At 48.9% G+C, this 17,228-nt stretch overlaps 1 protein-coding gene and 1 non-coding gene across 3 annotated transcripts in view; both read left to right on the top strand.

Moving 5' to 3' along the window:
• Positions 1 to 17,228, top strand: part of C2cd2 (C2 calcium dependent domain containing 2) — a 52,735-nt gene that overhangs the window by 18,163 nt on the left and 17,344 nt on the right. For both annotated transcript variants that reach the window (XM_070030750.1, XM_070030748.1), the window contains exons 3-8: positions 827 to 946; positions 4,624 to 4,728; positions 9,139 to 9,261; positions 11,624 to 11,747; positions 12,630 to 12,741; positions 16,410 to 16,474. In XM_070030750.1, coding sequence (XP_069886851.1) covers positions 833 to 946; positions 4,624 to 4,728; positions 9,139 to 9,261; positions 11,624 to 11,747; positions 12,630 to 12,741; positions 16,410 to 16,474 — 643 coding nt within the window. In that variant the 5' untranslated portion in view covers positions 827 to 832. The remainder of the gene's footprint in view (positions 1 to 826; positions 947 to 4,623; positions 4,729 to 9,138; positions 9,262 to 11,623; positions 11,748 to 12,629; positions 12,742 to 16,409; positions 16,475 to 17,228) is intronic.
• On the top strand, positions 1,821 to 1,993 carry LOC138832726 (small nucleolar RNA SNORA81). Its single transcript, XR_011373661.1, has one exon. It is a non-coding gene; the product is annotated as a small nucleolar RNA SNORA81 (small nucleolar RNA).

Below are 17,228 nucleotides of genomic sequence, written 5' to 3'. Positions count from 1 at the left end.
TCACTCCAGACTCCCGGTGGTCAGCTTTGGGCAAACCCTTTGGTTGCCTACCCATGCAGCTTCTCCATCCTGCTGTCCAGGTGTGCCTGGCCACACACCTGGCACCCAGCCCTGGCTTGTTGGAATCTTGCCTGAGGAAGCTGGGATCTTTTTAGAAGATCTACTTCTATCGGGTTCTGTGGCAGAAACTACCCATTTCTCTGGGCTCCCAACAAAGCAATTTTTTTTAAAGGATCCTTCGGAAGGCTTCCGGACCTGTCAGAACTATAGCTTAGTTTATTTTTGATGTAATTGCTTGTCTCTGTCTTTAGCTGCTTATTTTGTAAAATATGTTCATTTTATAATTGCACTCATTATGTAATTCTGTTATTGTTATGGCTATATAATTTTGTAATCATTTAACATTTCATACGTTCCTTAAGTTACTTCCACATTTATGAAAAACAGTGCTATATTAAAATTATTTAGTCAAAACAATTTTTTTAGCTTCTGGGTGAATTTTTTACTTGTAACACCTGTGACTTATTTTCTTAAGGCTTATTTTGAGTGGAAAAATAATAAATCAGAATTTTAAGGGAAAAACTTCATGTGAAGAGCAGTCACAGATAGATTGCATCAGGACAGAGTTTAGCTCCCGAGAAATTCTTCAGGAAGCGAGGCCTCTAGTTTTCGGGTTACCCTATGATAGAAAAGAGAGCACTCTGAGGACTTGTCTAAGTCTGAAACCCTTCAGGTCTTGTCTTCGCGAGCAGAGAAGGTCTAGGCTGCTTCCCTTAAGGAAGGCAGATGCTTCCTGTGGTGTCACCTGTCGCTGTGCCTTCTCCAGGTGGTGATGTGCCACGTGGTGGGTGAGGCCCTCCAGTTCCTGGTTACCGCGGAGCCCACCTTGGCCGCCAGCCCAGGGCAGCAGCTGTACGATGTGCGCCTCTCTCCGTTCCACTTACAGGTAAGGCTGGGTAGAGTGGCCAGGCCTGGCAAACCTGTCACCCTGTGCTTTCTCTGGTGAGTGAGGGGCCATGAATGGCGTGTTTTTACTAATTAATTACCAGTCATGTTGTTATCTTAGAGAGACGGCAGAGCATATGGGCTGGGCATTGCTTCCTTAATCTTGGGAAAAGTAAACTTAAAAAAGAATAATGACAATCCAAGCTAGGCATGATGATCATACGCCTGTAATCTCAGCCACTCAGGAGGTGAAAGCAGGAAGATCACAGGTTTAAAACTAGCCTGGCACCGGTGGCTCATAACTATAATCCTTGCTACTCAGGATATTGAGATCTGAGGATTGTGATTCAAAGCCAGCCCAAGAAGAAAAGACTGTGAACCTCTGGTCTCCAGTTAACCAAAAAGCCTAGGTGAAATTGTGACTGGTAGAGTTACAGCCTTGAATGAAAAAGCTACTGGACAATGCCCTGGACAGGCCTTAAATTCAAGCCCAGTATAGGTACAAAGTAAATTTAAAGAAAAACCTACAAATAGTTTATTGATAGAGTGTGTAGCATGAGTAAGTCCTAGGTTTAATCTCCAGTTCCACACTCACAGAGAAGAAAAAGAGCTCAGCACCAATGGCTCACACCGTCATCCTAGCTACTCAGGAGGCTGAGATCGGAGGATCTCCCTTCAGAACCAGCCTGGGTAGGAAAGTCTGTGCAGTTCTTATCTTCAATAAACTAATAATAAGTGGAGCTGTGGCTCAAGTGGTAGAGCACTAATGTTAAGCCAGAAGGCCCAGAGGCAGCACCCAGGCCCTGAGTTCAAGCACCAGGACTGGCACAAAAGAGAACAAAAAGAAAAAAGGCTCCTTAACTCCTTATTCTTGTAAGTTAAAAAATTCACTGTGCTAAAATCGCAGAAACTAGGGTCCTGTCTGGTTTCTGTAATAACGCTAGCAGAGTACACACAAAAAGAAAAGTATCTGCACTGGATCCAAGATGGGGTAGATCTCTTTTTTAATGTCCAGTGTCCTTTGTCTTTAAGATTTGGTGCAATATGCTGATAGATAATAAGAAATAAATTCCTGGTGAAAAGTTGAAAACAAAATGCTATCTTTTCTTTGAAATACTTTAAAAAATCATATTATCTTTCTGACAATAGATTCACAATGAGACTTATCTATGTAATATATAATACATACATATAGTTTGTTGGGGTTTTTTTGTCAGTTAGGGGGCTCGAACTCTGGGCCTAAGCACTGTCCCTCAGCTCTTCAGCTCAAGGCGAGCGCTCTACCACTTGAGCTACAATGCCACTTCTGGTTTTCTGAGTGTTTATTGGCGATAAGAGTTTCACGGACCTTCCTGCCCGGGCTGACTGTGAATTGCGATCCTCAGATCTCAGCCTCCTCAGTAGCTAGGATTACAGGCGTGAGCCACTGGCGCCCAACATACATATAGGTTTATAGAGAAATGCATATGTCTATAATAGACCTAGAGAAACTTCTAGATGCTGATGTCATGACTGTGCTTCTCGTACATTAAGCAGAATATTCTCCAAATGCTTCCATTTAGCCAGTGTTTAGAAACTGCACATTTCCGGGCTTGTTGTAGCAGTCACCACTGACTGGACCTTGTATTTCATCTCCTCTGTCCTTAAACCTGACTTCTAATTTTGAAGATGAGTCAAAATGTACAGAATTGGTGCTGGGAAAGGTGGCTCAGTGGTAGAGTGCTTGCCTCAAGTGCATGAGGCCCTGGGTTTGATTCCTCAGCACCACATAAGCAGAAAAAGCTGGAAGTGGCGCTGTGGTTCATGTGGTAGAGTGCTAGCCTTGAGCTGAAGAGCTGAGGGACAGCGCCCAGGCCCAGAGAGGCCCCACGACCAACAAAAAAATAAAAAAAAAAAGTACAGAATTCCCAGCTACAGGCTTTGCTTTCAGAGGCAAACTTATAAACACCCTGCTCCCACAGACTCTTAAGTGGCTTTTGTGTGAACCCTACCCCGAGTCTCACCCCAGCTGAGAGCTCACACCACACACCTGTCCTGCGTTAGCCCATGTACACACCCACAGCTTCTGGGCAGCGATGCCTCGGACACTCTTACCCAGCATTTGATGCGTGCTTTGAACTGAGAGAGCTCGTGGGTCACGCGCACGCCGATGGAGTGCCAACCCGAGGCTGCTCCTTGTGCCACAGCTTCGGTGCCCCTCAGCAGCTTGGGCAGAAGGGGTACAGGTGTGTTGGCACAGTCCAGAAGCGACGTGCGGGTTTCCCCCGAGAGCAGGCAGCTACTCAAGGTGGGAGAGTTTTGGTGTCACGGCGGTGGGGGCAGGCATCTGCTTCCACGGCTGCTCAGCTCAGCGGTGTGTGGAGGTGCTGCCGTCAGAACCAGTGTCCACCCACCTGCCCAGTCTGATTACTTGTGGCAGTGAAATTAAAGTACACTTTTTCTGGAACTGTCTGTAGTAGCAGGGTGAAGGAGGCTTTGTTCCTTCGCTGCTTCTGGCGTGGGCTCGGTTCTGCATTGTCACACAACTGAAGCCATACTCCCCTCCCCTCCCCTCGCCTCTCCTCCCCTCCCTTCCCCTCCTGCCCGGGGCTGGGGCTGGGGTGGAGATGTTGCAGCCGCAGCATTCAGTGGGGTGTCTGGCCGAGATGGAGTACACAACCTGTTTGCAGTTGTTGCTGAAGCTCATTAGCCCAGACAGCACGGGTGGCTGTCACAGCGGCCGGCGTCACTGCCATGTCTGCAGCCACAGCGGAGCTCACTTCCTTGCTCGTTGGTGGCATTGGTGGTCAGTTCCCCTGAGGCCTGGGTTCCTGTACCTCACACAGTGTACAAATTGCTTCCAGGTCTCCATGCTCTTTGGCCCATGGTGCCCTCCTCCTCCTCCTCCTCCTCCTCCTCCTTCTCCTTCTCCTCCTCCTCCTCCTCCTCCTCTTTCTCCTCCTCCCCTTCTCCCTCCTGCTCCTACTTTCCCCCTCCTCCTACTCCCCCCCCCCCGTCCTCCCTCTCTGCTACCATGGAGTGAATCTTCCAGCCAGGCCCTGGGCTTTCTCTGCCGCCATATTCTTCCATGATTCCTTTGGGTCACCTGAAGAGCCCAGGGAGCCCTGCCCACCTCTGGGTCCCAGCTAGTCCTCTTCAGGGTCTGGCCCTGGGTGCACAGGCTCCAAGGATGGGAGTATGGCGTCTTTGGGGGTTCTTCCTCCCACAGATGCATTGGCTCAGATGGGCACAAGTAGAGCCAGGGCTCCGGGCTCCCAGGAGAGGGGGGGCTCCGCTGTATCCAGGCATAGTTCCCAGGGCTTGTGCACGCACAGGCTCTGAGCAGGTCTGTGTCCAGGACTAGGGATCAGCAGGGTCCTTCCTCTTCCTCCTCTCTCAGTGCCCTCCCGAGTCCCTCCTCTTCCTCCTGTCTCGATGACATGCCCAGAAAGAGAAATGTGGAGCACAGTGAAATGACTCATTTCAAAAATTAGCCACCAGAGCTGAGGATCCTTCCCGAGAGAACAGCTGGTCAGAGGAAGAGGCCAGAGAGGAGTTGGGGTCCTCTTTCCCATTTGGAAAGCACCCAGGAGGCCGAGGGGGGTGAGCGCTTGTCTGAGAATAAGGGGCGCGCCCAGCAGGCCTCTGCAGGGAAGAGCAGCCAGCCGTCCAGTAACCTTTGTTTGTTTGTTTTCCTAGCTGGAGTTCCATGTGAAAGAGAAGAGAGAAGACATCCAGATCAGGTGGTCCTTCATCAGCGTGCCAGAAACCGCCGTTAGGATCCAGCCCCGGGGTCTGAGAGAGGTCAGTCCGTGTCTGACGCTCCCGCTGTGTGAGCCCCTTGCACGCTAGGACAGTCTCTAGGGATCCAAGGCTAGAATGTCGCAGGCTAGAACTGTCCTGGGCAGCCTTTGCGTGGCTCCAAGGCTGAGCCCCACCTCGGGGAACTCATGGCAGTGGCTCCCCGGACCTGGCCAGTTGCCCTACTTGAGAGCCTCTTGTAGCAATGGGTGCACCAAAGGCTGCTGTGTTTTTCTTGTCACTTCTGCAGGATACCTCCAAAGCCAAGGGCAATGTCTCTAGGTCTTCAGGTTTGAGGGAGAACACTTGGGAGCAGGAACCGGATATGTAGGGGCACTGGGGTGACGCTTTTTTCCCCTTGCTGGGAAAAGCAGAAAAGCAGTTATTCTAAAGACTTGGGTTATCAGGAAGTTGCTTTTGGGGGGTTTTCATGGAATGTTGTTGTAATTTGACTCTTTTAGCCTCGTTCAGGTACTGAGTTCAGCTGAAATGTATGAATTTAACCATTTAATTCCTTTCTTTGGTGGCCCTGGGGACAGAACCTAGCTAGAGCTTCTGTATCTAAACAAATGTTCTACCACTAAGCCTCATCCAGCACTATCAGAAAATATTTTACCCTTTATGTCGTAATATTGTTGTGTTTTTGTTGTTGTTTGTTTTGGGTGCTGGTCCTGGGGCTTGAACTCAGAGCCTGGGCGCTGTCCCTGAGCTTCAGTGCTCAAGGCTAGCACACTACCACTTTGAGCCACAGCACCATTCCAAGCTTTTTGGTAGTTAACTGGAGATAAGAATCTCATGGACTTTCCTGCCCAGGCTGGCTTCAAACAGTGCCCAGCTTTGTTTTGTCTTTGTTTTGTCAGTGTGGGGCCTGAACCCTGGGCCTGGGCGCTATCCCTCAGCTCTTCAGCTCAAGGCGAGTGCTCTACCACTTGAGCCATAGCATCACTTCCGGCTTTTTCTGCTTATGTGGTGCTGAGGAATCAAACCCAGGGCTTCCTGCATGCAAGGCAAACACTCTACCACCTTCCCAGCCCCCTTGTTTTGTTTTTTTTTAATGAATTTATTAATATGAAAGTATAGGTAGATGGGGCTGGGAAGGTGGCTCAGTGGTAGAGTGCTTACCTTGCATGCATGAGGCCCTGCGTTCGATTCCTCAGCACTACATAAGCAGAAAAAGCCGGAAGTGGGGCTGAGGCTCAGGTGGTAGACTGCTGGTCTACAGCTGAAGAGCTGGGGGACAGTGCCCAGGCCCAGAGTTCAGGCCCCACAATGACAAAAAGAAAAAGAAAAAAGAAAGAAAGTATAGATGGAGCATTCCTCACCTGATAATCTTCTATTTAATTTTTATTTTTTAAATTATCTTTAGTTGGACAAAGGAGTTGCCATTTAACAAAGGAGGTCTTGAATACAATGCATCTTGGTCATTGTCACCCCTTCTTCCCTTGCTTTTCTTAATTGTGCAGTCTATACATTGAGTTATTGCCTGTACTCACCCCTTCTCTTCTTCATCTGGCTAACCCTCTCCCCTTGACTCCACCTTACCCCTTGCAAGTACCCACTTCCTGGCGTTTATTTTGTTGAGCTTTGACTTTATCCTTCTTAATAATTACACTATTTAAAATATCCCTAGAATCTGATGTATTTCAGTTAATACATTTGTAAATCCTTACTTATAGGTTTGTAGATAATTTTAGCTTCCATAAAAGAGGGAAGATATGCATTCTCTGGACCTGACTTACTTCATTTAATATAATTTTTTCCAAGTCTTTCCATTTCTTTACAAATGGTACAATATCATTTTTTCTAATGGATGAGTAAAATTTTATTGTGTATATATATCACATTGTCTTGATCCATTCATCCATTGAGTGACATCTGGTCTGATTCCCTATTTTGGCTATGGTGAATAGTACTGCAATGAGCCTGGTTGTGCTGGTGGCTTTATTTTAGCCTTGTTTGTGTTTCTGTTAAATGCCCAGGAGTGGAATTGCTGGGTCATAGTAGTAGTTCTTGGTTTAATTTTTAGAGAAACCTCCATACTACTTTCCAGAGTAGTTGAACACGTTTACATTTCTACCAACAGTGTATTAGGGTTCCCTTTTGACCACATCATTTCCAGCGTCTATTATCATTTGTTTGCTTGATAATGGCCATTCCAACTGGCTAGGGTAGGGTAGAATCTCAGTGTTGCTTTGATTTACATTTCTTTTATGGCCAGAGATGTTGAGCATTTCTTCGTGTGTCTATTGGCCATTTTTACTTCTTCTGAGAAGTTTCCCTTTAGCTCATTAGCCCATTTATTAATTGGATTGTTGTTTCTTTGAGGGTTTAATTTTTTAAGCCTCTGTCTATTCTGGATATAGGCCTCCCTTTTTCTTTTGGTGTAGATTCTAGAGCTTGAACTCAGGCCTCATGCTGTCCCTTGGCTTTTTTCGCTCAAGGCTGGCACTCTTACCACTTGAGCCACACCTTTACCTCCAGCTTTTTGCTGGATAATTGGATAAGCATCTCTCAGATTTGTCTTCCTAGACTAGCTCTAAACCTCAATCCTTAGATCTCAGTCTCCTGAGTAGCTAGGGTTACAGGCGTGAGCAGTTGGCACCAGATTTGTTTTATGTTTGGCTAACACGCTTGAGTGTATTCCTTTGCACGTGCACACATGAGTGTTGTCATATGGGCCTGGCCGTGCACTTACACAAAGCGTGTAGAATACCCATTCAAGTTCATTGTTATTTTTCTTCTTCCCTCTGGTGTTGGTGTCTCCATCCTTCACACTGCCACTTGTTTGTCCTGCCACAGGACACACACCTGAGCTGCCTGAGCCGCTGATGGCAGTCCTGCCCTTGGGAGGAATGTCTCCTGCCCATCCAAAAATCAAATCACTCAGATCATTTCTTCCTCTGTGTAGAATGTTCCTGTTTGATATTGGTTCATTAGCCCCTGTTATATCCAGTGATGTGTTTCTTCCCTCTCTTTGTTGCTGTGTATGCGTGTGCGTGTGTGCGTGTGTGCGTGTGTGCGTGTGTGTGTGTGTGTGTGTGTGTGTGTGTGTGTGTGTGTGTGTGTGTGTGTGTGTATAATCAAAGAAGCGATGGCTGATGAGCTGGGGTCTGAGGTTGACTTTTTGGGGGTGCTGAAAATGTCAACATCTTACGAGCATAGGTTTCCAGCATTGCAAGTATGTGGCATGCCAACGGAATGTCACTTTAAAAGGCTGACATTAATGCCCTGTGAGCTTCACCAGCCTTAAGAGGTAGATTGTCAAATCCTTTCGGTGTGAAAGGATTTGACTCCTGGCTCTTTTGCTTATGTGCTGTGTGACCCTGCACATGTTAAGTGACTTCTCTGTACCCCTGATTCTGTGCTCCTTATCTGAAAGATGGCAGCAGTGGTATTCAAGGCTTAATTCATGAATACGGTAAATCCATACAACCAGGCTTGGTGCATGGTAAGAGCCATATGCCAGCTGTTTGGATTGTTGGTGGTTTAGAGGTCCTGGCAGAGAATCAATTTTAATGAATGGACTGACTTCGTTGTAAGAAGTCTGGCAGAGAAGGGGATTGGCCAGCCAATTCAAGGGCAGCACAGATTGGCTTCACACTGACTTCTGAAAGCCCGAGGAACAGGATTAGGGTGACAGACCACAGGACTCTGAAGCCAGCCTGAGCTTCATACTGACTTCAAGGTCATCGTGAGCTACAGGACTCTATTTCATTAAAACAAGTCCCAGGGACAGAGTTCGGCGGTAGACACTTGCTTAGCCCGCACAAAGCCTTGGTTTGATCCTCCACATTCCAAAATATGTAATAGATCCCGTATGCGTGATAAAGATTGTATTGAGATGTGACCATGTGCCCATCACTGAGCAACGAGCACCCTGCTCAAGCAGGGCCTGGGTTGGCTCCCCAGGTGGTGCCCTTTGACCCCTTCACAGCCCCCTGCAGGGGCACCAGGACCCTGATGGCTTCCTGTAGGAGTTATAACAGATCCACAGACCCAGCAGCTGACAGCAGCAAGTGCTTATCACCCGGGCTCCTGGGGTCCAGAGCCGGCGCGGCTTGGTGAGGTCCGAGCAACGGGTCTCAGCCTGGCTGCACTCTCTAGAACTCGGGGCCTGTGTTCATGAGTTCATTGGCCAAATGCATCTGTGTCTGTGGCTGACAGAGTGAGGGGTCGGGTTTCTCTCTGGCTGGCTGTTGGAGCTGTGCTCTGCACTCTCCCTGGCCAGTGGAGAGCCGCAGTCCAGGACACGAGCCAGCTGCTCCCGCTCTGTGTAATAACGTCAGGTCTACATAGTCACGAGAGGCGCCCTGGCACTTGGGCATGGACGGATCTGACGCTCCCTCCCGGGCCCAGGCGGGTGAGACAGATGCCATGTCTGAAGTCCACCCCCCTCTCTCTCTCCCCTCCTAGGCCCAGGCGGGTGAGGCAGATGCCATATCTGAAGTGCTCAAGGACATCTTGAAGCAGCTGGTCGGCTCCGCCTCTCCATCAGTGGTTCTGAGCACTAGGCCCACGGATGTACAGGAAGCGCAGGTAAGTCCGTCTGCTTATGCGTTCCAGGAACTTGCTTCTGAGCACTGTGGGGCTATAGCCATAGCTCTTGGGGACTGCATGTCCAGAGCTTCCACCTCCGTGGTGAAGCCAGGACTGCGCCAAAGGTGCCTGGAACCATCACACAAGGCCTTAGGGTAGGAACCGAGAGTCAGGGTGCAGGCGCCCAGAGCTCCGCGGGCTGGGAGTGGGCAGAGCCCCCAGCATTGCCTCCTGAGGCCATCATGGTCTCCTGCTTTGCTTGGTTCATGAGACAAATGCCAGTTGGTCTAAGAGTTTAGGCTACATGCTGGGTACCAAGGTCTGGAAACGTGGGGACACGTTGACATCCCCATTTCACCGCCGGGAGGGGACAGCAGGGGCAGCCAGTCCCTGACAGGGAGGGGCTGTCGACCTTCATGGCGGGGTGGGAGGGCAGCAGCTTCATAGGAGGGCAGCAGCTTCACTTTCCTAAAGAGCAGGGCCGGCCCTGTATCCCAGGAGGTAGGGTGGCGTCCTGCCCTCTGTCCCTCCCAGTAATCCCGTCCCAGGGGATCCTTGCAGAGCCTAGGGCCCTGACCGGTTGTGAAGTTAAAGTTGAAATGTGAGAAAGTCCATAACATAGAGAATAGCTTTAGAATCTGTGAAACACAAGGTTCGGGGTGGGTGCCTGTCATCCTGTTTGAGATGCTAAGATTGGGAGGATTGTGGTGTGAGGCCCGCCTGCAGCTTTATCTACAAGGCCCCTAGCTGGGCGTGTCACACCTTTCGTCCGAGCCAGGTGGGAGTCTAAGCTTGGGAGGATTGTGGCTCCACGTCAGACAGGGCAGGAACATCCAACGTCCATCAGAGCGGAAGCAGCGAGGCAGAGTAGTGCACACCCCAGCTATGGAGAGACACTTCAAATAACCTGTAGATCATGCTGCACCCCTGGGCAGGAAGTGAGACTCATCTCAAAGATGGCCAGTGCAAAATAAGAGGAGCTGGAGGCATGGCTCATCAGGGAAACTCCTGCCTCACCAGTGTGAGCCCTGAGTTCAAACCTCAGGTCATTGTAAATCAATAACTGAAAACTCCCATGGGTTTGGGAATGCTTTAAAAGGAATTTGTAGAATATTATTATAAGAATAGCATGTGCTTTGGTCAGGGTTCTCCAGGGAAACCGAATGGCGGGGAGTGGAGAGAGGAGAGAGTGGATGTGTATGTTACCAGAAGGCTCTGAGACGCAGCCATGTGGATTGGCCTTTCTCTATTTAGACCTTCAGCTGATTGGATGAGGCCCATGCCACAAACTTGACTCAGCCTCACAGTTTACATCCAAATTGTCCTCCCATTCACCCCCCACCATGGAGTTCAAGCAAATATCTGAGCAGGCCTGGCCCCGTGAAGTGGACACCTGAACTTAGCCATCACACTTACACATTTGAGAGAATCCCACCCAATCTCACCTCAAGCTGTGGACTGTTGTGTGTACACGTGCGCGCGCGCGCGCACACACACACACATACACACACACCTGGATTTGAAGGACTTTTGCAGTCACTTCCTGGCCTTCCCGCAGCCTCAACTCACAGCGGAGAAGGGCCTGGTTCAGAACAGCGTGTGCCAAATGGTGCCTACAGAACAGGATGTCCCTGGTGGCATTAAAGCCTGTCCCTCTCCAGCGTTCTGGCCAATCAGCACCCAGGAATGCCACCTGCAGGCCATGGTAAAGCCCCGTGCCCCTGTAAGCTCGAGTTCAAGGAGCCCATCTGAGGAATGTAGGCATCAGCCTGTGCCCAGTCCCAGCACAGGTGTGCAGGCTGCCTCCGATCTGAGCTGTGTGCTGTTGGAAACTCCTTTATGCCCCTTTGAGGACAGAAGACGAGAGCGGTGCCTGCCCCGGGCACTGTCCCTGTCCTTTGTGCAGCGCAGTGCAGAGATTCTCAGGGGAACTTCAGGCGGATTCGAGCTGTCGGAAGCAGTCCCAGGCTGGTGACCATGGCCATCCACACATGGCCAGTGCCCACAGGGTGAGGTGGACAGGGGACTCATGGCCTGCAGAGGTCCTTGCTGTCCAAGCACCAGCCCCGGATCAGCACATGGAACTAACTGCTGCTGCTCTCTGGCCACAGCTGGACCTGAGGTCGCCTCTCGGGCTGGTTATGCAGCCACTCGTGTGTGCTTTGGGAAGGAAGAGGTTCCCACGCTGGGGAGAGGTTGCAGCTCTGGGGCCCTGACCTCCGTGAGTCAGGTGCCCTGATGCAGAGCGCACCCGGTGCTCAGGTTCCCGGGCTTGAGTTTCTGCAGACCCCTCCCCTGCCAAAGCCGTGGCCGCTTCCTGGGCGCCCCCAGCGGCACTGCTCTTCATTCTTCTTACCTGCAGAACCTCCGATGCGCTTCATCCACTGCTCAGGAATCCTGTCCACCCAAACCTCCAAGGGCTCATGAACTAAAACTCCAGGTGAAGAACCTCCGGGCCTCACTGCTTGGCCATCCTGGTGCTTCAGGTGGGTGGCCTTTCCGGAAGGAACTGCCCTGGGCCTGAGCCTGCCGGGTCCCAGGGGATCTGGGGGTCTCCTGTGCCGCCCTTGTTGGGCCTGCAGTGCCATCCTATCTGTTGAGGGGCACCTGCAAGGCATGGTATGGATACAGCCGGGTGCCCAGCACAGGTGAGGCGGGCCCTGAGTGTTCCGTAACACAGAAGGGTAATTGTGGCTGATGACAACTACACAGGTGTCTCTGAGTACCTAGGAGAGGATTCTGAAAGCAACAGGCACGAAGGAGCCATAACTGTCTGAAGTGACCCTTGTGCCAGTTACCTTGCAGACAGGACTGGTCAGGCCCTGAGTCAGTCCAGCCCTACTGCCGTCAAGTTCAAGGGCTTTGATCTTGTTTTGGTGTGTGTGTGTCTGTGTGTGTGTGTCTGTGTCTGTGTCTGTCTGTGTCTGTGTGTCTGTGTCTGTGTCTGTCTGTGTCTGTGTGTCTCTGCTGGTACTAGGCTTGATCTCAGAATCTAATAGTCTTGCTTGACCTCTTTTTTTTTTTTTTTTTTTGCTCAAGGCTGGCACTCTACCACTTGAGCCACACCTCCACTTCTGGCTTTATACTTGTGAGATTAAAGAGTCTCACGGACTTTTCTCCCCTGACTGGCTTCAAAACACAATTCTCAAATCTCAGTTTCTGAGTAGCTAGGATGGCAGGTGTGAGCACTACCAGCACCTGGCTTCAGATGCTGAGGTTGAAGGTTTGTAAATGGCAAGTTAAAGAAAGAATGGAATCTGAGAAGTGGGTAAGTCAAGGGCATTTAGTTTAGTTTTGCTTATGTATACAGGCACTGTTAAAGCAGCTCGGAGAATAAGCCAGTATGACATTCCTTTCTTTGGTTGTAGGCAGCTCCTCTAATCTAGTGTGCACCGCCCAGCTGAATGACCCTGCTCAGAGGTTCACCAGCATCCTAGCAAAAAACACTACTGACCTCATGTGCGAGGAAGAATTCACCTTGTGAGTACCACCCACATGGTCCCAGACTTGGGGCTACAGCAAGGTCTGCTCAAAGCCGACAGATCCTGAGCTGCAGTGTAGCACTTTTATACCAAAACACTCTACAGCAACGAAAGAACAAACTCCGGGCGCTGGTGGCCTGTAATCCTAGCTACTCAGGAGACTGTGATCTGAGGATCACAGTTCAAAGTCATCTCAGGCAGGAAAGTCTGTGAGACTTTTATCTCCACTGAACCACCAGAAAACCAGAAGTGATGCTGTGGATCAAGTGGTAGAGCGCTCGCTTTGAGTTGAAGAGCTGAGGGACAGCACCCAGGCCCAGAGTTCAAGCCCCACGACCAACCAAAAAAAAAAAAAAAAAGAGCAAATTTTTGAAGCATGTTAAAGGTAGCTCTGAGTCAAACCTGGGTGTCACTTTTTCCTCTGCTCATGACAAGAGTATCCAGGGGTTCCCCTCTGCCTGCAGAAGCACCACCCAGGGGCCCCCAGTGCCTATGGAAGCCACCCAAAGGTCCCTTCTGCCCATGGAAGCCAGCCAGGGGTTCCCACTGCTCGTGAAAGCCATGCAGGGCAGAGCAGAGTGAACATCCAGCTGGTCAGTCAGGAAAAGGGAGGGTGCAGAGCATTAAAGAAGAACAAGGTAAAGATTATAAATAAAATGTTACCAAATAGAATCAAGCAGTACACAAGAGTAAATCCAGCTGAGGTCCTTCCCCCATGGAAAGATGGTTCACTGTAAGGAAATCTATTAATGACTCCCATGATATCAATAGATCAAAGAAGATAAGTTTATTATCTTTATGTAAGCCCAAAAGGCAGTCAATGACAGTTAATTCCCATTCCTAATATTTAAAAAAAAACAACTTAATTAGAGCTGGCTCATGCCTGTAATCTTAGGTACTCAGGAGGCTGAGATCTGAGGACCATCGTTCAAAGCCAGACTGGGCAGGAAAGTCCCTGAGACTCTTATCTCCTGTGACTCAAGTGATACAGTAACAGTCGAGCAGAAAAACTCAGGGACAGCACCCAAATCCTGAGTTCAAGCCCCAGTACTGGCACAAAAGTTTAAAAAATAAAAATAAAAAGTTTATAGATACTTCTTTAATAAGATTTTTTTAAACCATCGTGAAGGACTAGGGTGTGGCTGAAGTGGTAATGCGCTTGTCTAAAACTACTGTGAATGGTGAATGCCAGTAACACCAACTAGAGCCAAAAAAAAAAAAAATTCTTTGTGTTGCTCTAAGAACTGAAAGAGCAATCAGAAAAGAAGTTACAAAAGAGTACATACTGGTGGGCACAAGGCCCTAAATTCAATACCTGGTAGAGGAGAAAAAGAGTGGAGAGAAAGAGAAAAAGAAGAAACACTAGAAAGACTAGAAAGGCCAAGTGTTGGTGGCTCATACCTGTAATCCTAGCTACTCAGGAGACTCAAGATCTGAGGATTGGAGTTCAAAGTCAACCAAGTCAAGAAATTCTGAGAGACTCTTAACTCCAGTTAACCACAAAAACACCAAAAATGGAGCTTTGGCTAAAGTGGTACAGCACCTCATCCTTCAGCAAAAAAAAGTTAAGGGACAGCATCCAAGCCCTGACAGAGCTCAAGCCCCAATAATGGCACAGGGGAAAAAACTAGAAAGGAAGGGACAAAATAAATGATTTCTTGGAGTAGCTGTTACTGAATATCAAAGACATCAACCAAAACTACTAGAGGTAATAATGAATGTAGTGTAGACAAATAATAGGAAAGAAAAAGGAATAAGAATTCCGTAATGTGCCAGACGCCCGTGGTTCACGCCTGTAATCCTAGCTACTAAGGAGGCTCAGATCTGAGGATCATGGTTCAAAGCCAGCCCAGGCAGGAAACTCTGTGAGACTCTTATCTCCAATAAACCACTAGAAAACCAGAAGTGGCACTGTAGCTCAAGCGGTAGAGCTCTCGCCTTGAGCTGAAGAGCGCACAGACAGCGCCCAAGCCCAGAGTTCAAGCCCCACGACTGACAAAAAAAAAATAATTCCATAATGTGCCCGCTATAACGGTTTTTAATGTTTAAACAATTATAAAGTAGAAGAAAATGTCCTGTGTATGTGGATGTTCACACACAAAGTATTTTATAAATTGCTATGAAAACATGAACAGTTCCTTAGAAAATTAAAGTTTCCAAACTGGAAATACAAAGGCAAGAACCTTAGATGGCCAGAAACTTCTAAAGGAGAAAGGTTGGTCATTTTACAGTCTGGAATTGGAGAAGAGAGTAGAGCTGGGCATGGTGATGTGTGCCTGTAATCCCAGTACTCAAGAGCCTAATACAGGAGAAACATCTCAACTACATAGTGTGTTCCAGGTCAGCCTTGGTTACATAGTGAGCGACTGTCTTGACGGTAAAGAGGAGACAGTGTCCAGTGGAGGCATAAATTGGAATAAATAGACACTTCCTAAAGGTATAAAGTCTTTTTATTTGCCCTTTGACTAGCTATTCAGTTTTTCTGAGATGATCCCATAATGGCAGAAATACACAAGTAGGATGTTTATCTCAGCTTCTCCGTAAGTATGAAAGAGTAGAAACAGTTCAATAAGAGTTGATTATTAGCGACTTGGCCAATCAGAATTTCACAAGGCCAACGAGCAGAGAACGAAATGGCTGTTCACAGGGTGTTGCTTTGTAGTTGGCGATTACCGCAGAAAGAGGCTTTGATGCCTCAAGGAAATCCACTAAAACCATCAGAAATAATCATGGATTTGTGATAAAAACAAAAAAAAACAAAAACAAATGACATCTTAACTGAAAAGAAGGGCACTGAGGAGGGGGGACGTGGCGGGAGCTAGGTGTCTGGTGCCGTCTTCAGTAAACTCTGCAGTCCTGCTGTCGATCTAACCGTTACCCTCAAGTGCTCTTGAATGTATTACAGCTCCTGCTTGCCACGGGTCCCACATGCTCTACCTGTCCTATGGCTGCCGTGTGTGACAGCATTTGTCTGTCCCATCCCATCTTCATGTAGAAGCAGCCCCATTGTTCACCCCCAGAAGGTGGGGCCCAGGAGTCTAACATGGACTCATTCAGGATGGTCAGATTACAGACAGATTACCTACTTTGAGTTCCTTTGTATTAAAGGAGAACTACACACACACACACACACACACACACACATACACACACACACACACACACACACACACACACACACACACACACACACACACACACTCATTTTGTCTGTAATCCTAGCTACTTAGGCTGAGAGTGGGAGGAGCACCATTTGAGGTCAGTCCAAGCTAAAATCCCAAATCTGCATGTCATGGTGCATTCCTGTCATCTGCAGCTACTGGGGAGGCTGAGCTGGGGGAGGCCGTGTGCCAGGCCAGCCCGGGCAGCAAAGCCTAAGACTCCATTCCCACGAGGAAACCGTGGTGCCGTGGTGCCGTGTGCCCATGAGCTCAGTGACTGCAGGAGGCCCAAAAGCAGGCAGACCGTGACTCAGGGGCTCTCCTGGCCAGCAGGTGAGACCCTGTCATAAAAATAACAAGCAGGAACAAGGCTGGGGTGTAGCTCAGTGGTAGAGTGCTATCCCAGCAAGCTCAGGGTACTGAGTTCAAACCCCCAGTACAATGTCTTGAAGAAACCATGACACACTTACACTTTTATGGATTCCTGGTGTTTTTCTTTCCACAGTGAGCTGAATGCCAAGTCCAGGGAGTTACACCTGCAGATCACAGAGGACGGGCAGGCCTCGGAAGGTAGGTGCTGTTCTCTAGACACGCTCTCCTGCTGAGTAACCCAGCATATTGGCTGTGTTTAGGTCTCCATAAGCAGATCAAAGCCGGGAAGATGGCTGACCCTCGTTCAGCTAATCCAGCTGTGTGGTGAAGTCACCTAGTTACCTTCAAGGTACAAGGCAGTTGTTTCTAACTAGCTAGCTGTGACCCGGTCATCAGCAAATGTTCCCAGGCTGTCTTCCTGAATCTTTTTTTTTTTCCAGCCCTGGGGCTAGAACTCAGGGCCTAGGCACTGTCCCTAAGCTTCTTTTTGCTCAAGGCTCCCACTTGAGACACAGCACACTTCCAGGGTTTTCTGTTTATGTGATGCTAAGGAATGGAACCCAGGGCCTCATGCATGCTAGGCAAGCACTCCACCATTAAGCCACCTTCCCAGCCCCGTCTTCCTGAATTCTACAGTCATGAGCTGTGCCAGCTGGCCCTGAGATCTGACACTCCAGGAGATGGTGAGTGGGACTCACAAGGCAGAGCAGCAGTGGGTCCCAGCTCCCACTGGTCTTGGTCCCATCTGTGCCAGACCAGCCTTGCAAAACCAAGCAAAGATCACCCATGCGACCTGTATTCAAAATCACGTTTTTAACATGTGCCCAATGTCCGGTATTCTCCATGCTCGTAGTCAGACCCTCCATCTCTCCTTTTACTCTACCCCACTTCTTACACATACGCACATATTTGAGGATAGATTATGTTTCTCTTGGCTTTTTCTGCCCCTACA

The sequence above is a fragment of the Dipodomys merriami genome, unplaced genomic scaffold (genome assembly GCF_024711535.1).
Source record: "Dipodomys merriami isolate MVZ:Mamm:240054 unplaced genomic scaffold, mDipMer1.0.p SCAF_2, whole genome shotgun sequence".
In the NCBI taxonomy this organism is placed as follows: Eukaryota; Metazoa; Chordata; class Mammalia; order Rodentia; family Heteromyidae; genus Dipodomys; species Dipodomys merriami.
The sequence above is the reverse complement of the archived record's forward strand: the minus strand, read 5'-3'. Positions and strand labels throughout refer to the sequence as shown.